At 36.2% G+C, this 7,415-nt stretch overlaps 1 protein-coding gene across 1 annotated transcript; it reads right to left on the bottom strand.

Annotated features, from left to right (window-relative positions):
- Window positions 1-987: 987 nt before the first annotated feature.
- LOC101307890 (probable ADP-ribosylation factor GTPase-activating protein AGD8-like) lies at window positions 988-6,417 on the bottom strand. Its single transcript, XM_004300190.1, has 7 exons — window positions 6,208-6,417; window positions 5,947-6,065; window positions 4,235-4,667; window positions 3,842-4,102; window positions 2,019-2,144; window positions 1,567-1,668; window positions 988-1,425 (listed from the first exon to the last, which is right to left on the bottom strand). Exons 1-7 carry the CDS (start codon window positions 6,274-6,276, stop codon window positions 1,318-1,320), a joined length of 1,218 nt encoding a protein of 405 aa, XP_004300238.1. The 5' UTR covers window positions 6,277-6,417; the 3' UTR covers window positions 988-1,317.
- Between the last annotated feature and the right edge of the window lie 998 nt (window positions 6,418-7,415).

Genomic DNA, 7,415 nt, shown 5'->3' on the forward strand with positions numbered 1-7,415 from the left:
TTTATTTGTTAGAAGTTAGAATACAGGCTTAGGTTTTTTTTTTTTTGATAAACCATATTATGGTTTTCGATATGCAATTAATATAAAAAAAATGTTGTTTAATGAATTTTGTGGTGTCACGGGCATATAGTGTAAATTATATATAAAATTGATGAGTTTAACGGACAAGAACATGCTACAATCATTTTTTCTTTTCAAGTTGTTCTATTGAGACTTTAAAATTTGCTAAACATGTCTCCATAATTTTTTGTAAAATTTGTATTTATGACCCTCTTACAATTTTCCAAAAAAAAGAAAAAAAAAGAAAAAAGGACTTAAGGAGAGAAGTCCCAACATATTATCTTCACCACTTCCTCACAAACTTTGACTTTGATTGTCAAAATGGAAATGATGAAAGACAATAAAATCACTAGTAGTCAATAGTAGCATTAGAGCAACGGCAACTCCAACCTTCATATTTTCTGCATTATATGGGAGCACCGAATCAGGCATATCTAATCCACATGCTTCAACAGTTCAACTTTAAGTCTTTAACGGATTCACTATTTTACAACAATATTCAAAATTGAAAATTTTAAATTTTTGGAAACTTATACAATCTATTTTTCATCACATATTACAATTTTATGAGTCGAATTCACAATCTCCTATTTATTAAACTTATAAAATCTTGTTTTCTCTTACATCACATTCCTTATTTTATGTTTTTTAAATAATAATAAAAGATTTACTTTTCCTTTTTTGAGGAGAAAAGAGTACTCATTTTTTTGTTAGGAGGAAACTGTTGAAATTGCTCCGGTGGTGGTTTGATTAGTTCGAATTGTATTATGCACATCTTCAACGGCAGTCAGTCATGCCACAGCGGCACAGCCATGACTGGCAACTGGGTTTCCAGGACCAGTGGTTCATAATTTCATATGGATACCAGTGATATGGCAAAGGCATCACAACCAGACTCGGGGGATTTAGGATTTAGGAATCTAGAGAGTTCTGATTCTTGAGTAGGCAGTCATGAAAAAATAGGAGCTAACATTTATGTTTAAAGTTTACAAGATTAACATTGCCGAGGAGCAAATGATAATTTGAAGTTTAAACAGAGTTGCCTCGCTCTGTCAACAAAAAGCAGAAAACTTATGTTTGGTTTTCAAACCGATATAAATCAGATCTCAAACCAATACCTGTGCTACAACATAAGCCACTGTTAAGCCTCGAGAATTTTCACAAGTCTTATTTGTCTTTAAAAGAATTTAACCAACTCTTTACAATCACCACATATAGATAAGGGATTGATACAAATGAACCCAGAGCATATCAAAATCAGAGGATTCTGTCTTGAAGATCTGTCATCAAATTGGATGCCAAGGAGCTAAGCTTCTTCCCGGTCTCTCCTGCAATATTTTTTAAAGAAGAGATATCCTGCTGGGCCTGGAAAATGGAGAGGACCCGAGTATCAAATACACAAACTACTTTGTCAAAACTCTGACAACTCAGAGCAGATAAATATTCATTACGAAAGGACTACAATGAAACAAGATACGGAACTTTCTTATTTGGAAGGTGGTTTACCTGAAAAGATAGACGGTTGATAAGGTCACTCGCAGTAAGATCAAGAGGGATATCATCTCCTCTGTCACCGAAAAGGTCAGCACTGGAGATGGCAGCAGAACCCTGGAAGTAAGAACAAAGTTACATGTTATATCAACTGCAATGGAATTACCTCTAAGGATATTTCAGCCCATCTTGTCAAATACAATGGTAATTTGCACTAAACTACAATGGTATTTTTCCAGTTGGTTTCAAAATTCATTTCTCTAAACCACAGCTATGGTTTTGTGAGTCGTTTCACAAGTCTAGGAAATTTGGTAAATATAAATACAAATACCGCAGGATACGAAAGGGGCATCATAATAATCCAATTAAATACAATATATTTAGATAGTATATTTATAAATCAGAAGAGATTGTTAACTCAAATATGAATATAGTAGTTAACTATAAATAGTGATAGTAGTCCATACAGAGAACTTCTGCAATGAGGCGTGAGCTTCAACATCAGCAGATTTGCTCTGATCACCGAAAAATTGTGCGGAAGAAATAGATTTTGCATTTGTAAATTTCTTCCTTGCCTCGTCAGTTTCCTGAATCTGATAAAAAAGAGAAATTGGATCTTGTAAATGAAACAATTGAATAACATTAATGCACAATGCAATCAAGGCTATCAGATGACAAATACCTGTTGCTTCTTTCAGATACTGTTGTTAACAACAAGCAAAACTAGATTACAAGCAAAACTATGATAGAATGATTTTGCCTTATTTTCAGCGTGTTCACTTTGTGAATGTAGCACTTGGCTACCTTTTCTTATTTGTCTACAGATCGTCCATTTGTTGCTATCCTTCTGACTCGAAATAAACACACACAGTGTCCTTAACATTAATAAACAAATAAATAAACATGAGTTTTCATCTTGGCACATTTAAAAGCAACAAATGGACCAACAGTTCTTACCCCACAACTAGACAATTACATGCAAAACTATGTTAAAATGTTTTTGCTTATTTTTTCAGATTCTATAAACTTCCAACTTTTTTGCTTTGTAATGTAGCAATTGGCTACCTTTTCTTCGTCGCAGAATAAATCACAGAAATCCCATTTAGTTGTTTCCCATCTCATTGATATAAAATAAGAAGACAGAGGGACCTTAACATTACTGATCAACACATGATCCACTATTCATCTTGACACAATTGAAAACAACAAATGGACCTAACGAGCAATCTCAACAACCATAAGATGCAGATTAATCTTGCAAATTAAAAGATTTCCATAATTAGGCTAGCAGGGGTTGATGACACATGAACATAGCAAGTCTGAAACACCATTTGAATTCATTCAAGGTGATCGAATATTTCAATTTATATCCTAATAATAAGTTTTAGGTCAGACCATTAAGACTAGTATCAAAACAGGAAAACTTTAGGAGGATATTCAAAAAATGCAAAGAAGATATGGAAGACAAAATTTGAAATTTTGTACGATACAAAGTAGACATAAAAGTTCTTGTTCTCAAATATGGTGGAGATATTTTCTCATCTTTGTAATGCAGCAGCCATAAGTTGATTGGAGAAGGAATATCATGTTTGGAAGCCAAGACTAAGCCCAACCCTCTTTGATCCAAAGGGAAGTCTCCATGGTAGTTTCAAGGTCTTGTCAGGTTTATTTTCTGTTTATGAAGAATAATTACGAGTCTAGTGCTTTTAACAGTATTAAAATCTGAGTACTCAAAGGACCTGAGTGTGTCTATGTAAGTCTTCAAGTATTCAAGTGTCTTATTCTTAATAAGTAGTCTTATGGTGTTCTAGGAGTCTAAGAGTTGTGATTGAAGCCTATAGAATATGGCTACCTATTTTAAACCCAAATCAGATTGTAATAAATTGAAGATATATCTTATTGAAGGCTTTGGCCTTGAATTCTCTCCCCTAGCCTCCCACATTCTAATTTAACCCTTCTACATCTAAGAAACCACTGTTTCTTCTAAAACCATTCTGTTTTCTTAATATCTCAACATTCTCCAGCCCACCATGTTCATTCTCTCACCAACTGCTGCTCTCAGCTGCCTTTGACTAGACTAAACGGAAAGCTCAGAATTTAATTCTCTAAAACCTTGGTATCTAGACATTTAATTATGTCAAACTTTGAACCTCGTCTGGAACGTGCAACATATATTTCATAAATGCAGAAATGTATGTATCAAATCCATAAAGGTCTACAAATAGAACAAACAACAATGATCAACTTTTGCTTGATAGTATGCAACTGTCATTGGTCAAACAGAACTTACTTGCACTTTTGAGGAGTTTGAACTAGTTCTCTTGGGATAACTGCTATCCATTCCAAAATCCGCAAAGAAATTTGATGATTTGGGTGCAGTAACATGGCCAGTTACCTGATGCCCATTAGAGTTCATATCAGTTGTTTGCAGAACTTCTACATACTCAAATCGAGAAGCCAGGGGTGTGACAGCTGGTGCGTTGCTCTTGGTTGAGGAAGCTACTGGGATAACTGGTTCTTCAGGTTTCTGATCATACAGACTTTCATTTGGCTGCATTAATTAAATTTATCTTGCTATTAGAAAGGCATAATTAATAAAATAAAAAAATTAAAACAAACAACTCATAAACATATCTAACATATAGTTGTGGATATAAGTTCATTATAAGTTAGCAATCAGAACCTTTGTAGTAAGTTTGCGGGCACCAAGTCCCCCAGTTTTCCCAATTTTCTTAGCACCGAGGGGCTTCTTGACGGTACTGGTCACAAATACATGGGGGGCTTTAGGGGAAGCAGAAACTTCAGGTGTTTCTTGCTTTGCTATGGGTTTTTCTTTCATTGCTTCACTGGTCTTGACATCAGGAAGCCCATTAGATGCTTGTCCTGACTGAGATGCAACAGGTGATGATGGAAGACCTGCGTCTTCTACCATACTTTTTGCTACTTCTTTAGAGAGTATCTGCCTATATAACTCGGCAGCTCGAGATGTATATTTGGCCTCAATTTTGCCTCCATCTGTCCATCCATGTTGTTTAAAGAAAACCTGTGCACGATTATTCCCCCCAAAGGTCATTGTTCTCAGCTGTTCTGGAGTCCATGAATCTAAATTCGTAGATCTGAAACAGTAAAATAAATTCATCGTGAGACAAAGCTTGCCTTTAATTTCTATTGTACTTTCATATCCAACTAGAATTAGAGCATGAAGACACAAGCTATACATCAAAACATATATTTCTTCTAAATTACAGTATTTCTGTTGGAATAATACCATAGTCTGACACTCTAATTATAGGCCAAAGTCCATCAGTTGAACATTGTACACAAAACTTGACTCACACTATCATATTAACCGGCAAAGCTAATTAATCTTATACCACAAGAAATTTCCAATGTAATCATTTGTATGGCTGTCATGAACCAAAAGGAAAAATACAATAGATGGCTTCGATAGATAATATACATCCAAACAGAGCGTAGAATGGTAATTCTCTGTGTTCAAGACATGAAGCGCATTTCTTGAGAAACTCATTCGAACTAATTGGTAAACTAACAACCAATATAAGCACAAGTCAATTAAAAATACTTCTATTGAGCCAGCATAGCAATGATTTTGAATTAAAAACTAACAGGTTCCTTACACTTATCTTTGTGTTGTGTCCACAACTTACAATTTACTTAGGAGTCCCAACAAAGATCTGGGCAATACACACATCATCAATTATAACGCTTTTCCTTGAAATCAACAAATGTAAAGGTCTTTCAAAGCACGACTGGTCAAAGTAGCTCATGAATTACCAAACAATAAAGCACAAATCAATAAGAAAAACTGCAAAGTAATATCAAGAATAGCATTTTTAATTAACATAACTATCCTTATATTTATGTTTTTGAGTGTATCAACAAGCCTACAACCTATCATCTACCTCAGCAGTCGCAATGAACATGAGAACAGAGGTACCAATTAGATTTCACACATTAACTAGGGTCAAGGTATATGCCATACACTTTCCACCTCGGAATAACACCAACGAGCCCCAACAAAACAAAAATTACAAAAGCGGTCATAATTCCTATACTCCTACTCAATTCCATCAAACACCCCTCTAATGATCAAAATCCCTTTTTTTTCTTTCTTTCTTTTAGTCCAAAACGTTCAAGTTCTCAGATTTAATCAATAAAACAAAATCACTTGCTTAGATCCCCAACACTACAAGCACGTTGCCCATCACCTCATCTTCAATCTCATGTCATTCAAAAAAAAATTTAAGATCTTGCAACATAAACCAGCTAACAGCATTCTCAATAAGCACCAATAGTAACACCAATGCAATCACATGCGCCCTGACGAATTAAACATTTAGAAACTAAGCATCATTGATCCCATATGAAACTCACCTAACAAAGCTGATGTGAACGCCGAGACTGCGATGCACGGCCGAGCAATCGATGCAGAGGAAGATCCCATATGTAACCGAAGCCCAAGTTGGGTTCTTTGCGTTACAATCGAAGCACATCTGAACAAAACCCATCAAACCCAATTAAGATCCGCATCGAACCACATCTGGGTCGGTGAGATCTGATTAAGATCTCACATACCCAGATCGAATTTCGCTGCACAATCACAAACCCAACCAAAAAACAACAAAAAACACATACCTTGTTCTCCGACTTGGATTTCAGCTTCTTGAATACAGCATTCTTGTCATTGAAAATCTCGGACGCCATTGCAGAGAATCTAATTCCAACAGGAGGGGGCTGAATCAAATTGAATCCGAAGAGGTGCTTCGAACGAACACCTCCTCAGGCAAAAGAGAGAAAGAGACGAAGAAGATCGAGGTGTTTAAGTTACCCAAAGAGAGAGAAGAAGAAAAAAAATTGAATTCCCAAATCGAATTTTTAGGTTTTGGGATTTTCAAACGAAGGCTTTTTATTACCAGAGGTGTCAGGGTCAGGGACGGAGAGGGGTCGAGTGGAAAGACGGATATGCCCTTGGGGTTTGGGGAGTATTCCTGGTGTTTGGTGGGTTGTTATTGTCTAATTGTCTCTGGCTTTGTGGTGGCGAGTGGCGGTTATTACCAACCGCTAACGGCTGGGAGTCTATGATGGGGTCAAGCTCCACCATCAGTTCAGTTGCTTATTTGTTCCGGCTTCAAGTTTCTTATTTTTGGGACAAATTCTTGAAGCTTAATTTAGATGGGTCACAAAAAGTGAAAGTATAAGTTAAGGTAGAAGCATTCGCATGTTTGAAGCTGATGCATGTGCCAATGAACAATTTAACAAAAGAAGTCCAAAAAAAAAAAAATATTGTAGCTTGCTTAGATAAGAACAAAGACTACAAAATAAAGTCACAATGAACTTTATCTCTCCGTTTGTCAAATGAAACGGTGGGGAGACCGTAAGGGGAAGACAATTAAACCATATAGATCAATAGAGCAGGGTGAGCATGAACAAAATTAGCGAGCTTGTCCGCCATAAAATTAGCCTCATGGTATGTATGCCTAAACATGATAGACTAAAACTGGAGGCCAGTGCGGAGATGTCCTTGGCGAGCATCTTAATCCTCCATGGTGTCATCGTCCTCTTGTTGAGGCAATCTATTAGAGTATCCTTAAACAACTACATGCCTGAATTGGTTCAATTAGTCTTTGAGTGCAATTAGTCTTTCACTTATTTCATACGAAGATGATACTGGTCATCCATATGAGGAGGCCCAACTCAATTATACCCATAGTTTTCTCTCACATAGGGCTAGAGAAACTTCGGTTAATTGAGCCGTGGAGGCTAGGGCAGGCCTGCTAATTAAATTGGTACCTAGTTTGGAATTTAGTCATTTACAATCGCATAAACCCTTGTTGACGTACAGG

This window comes from Fragaria vesca, linkage group LG5 (assembly GCF_000184155.1).
Source record: "Fragaria vesca subsp. vesca linkage group LG5, FraVesHawaii_1.0, whole genome shotgun sequence".
Lineage (NCBI taxonomy): Eukaryota > Viridiplantae > Streptophyta > Magnoliopsida > Rosales > Rosaceae > Fragaria > Fragaria vesca.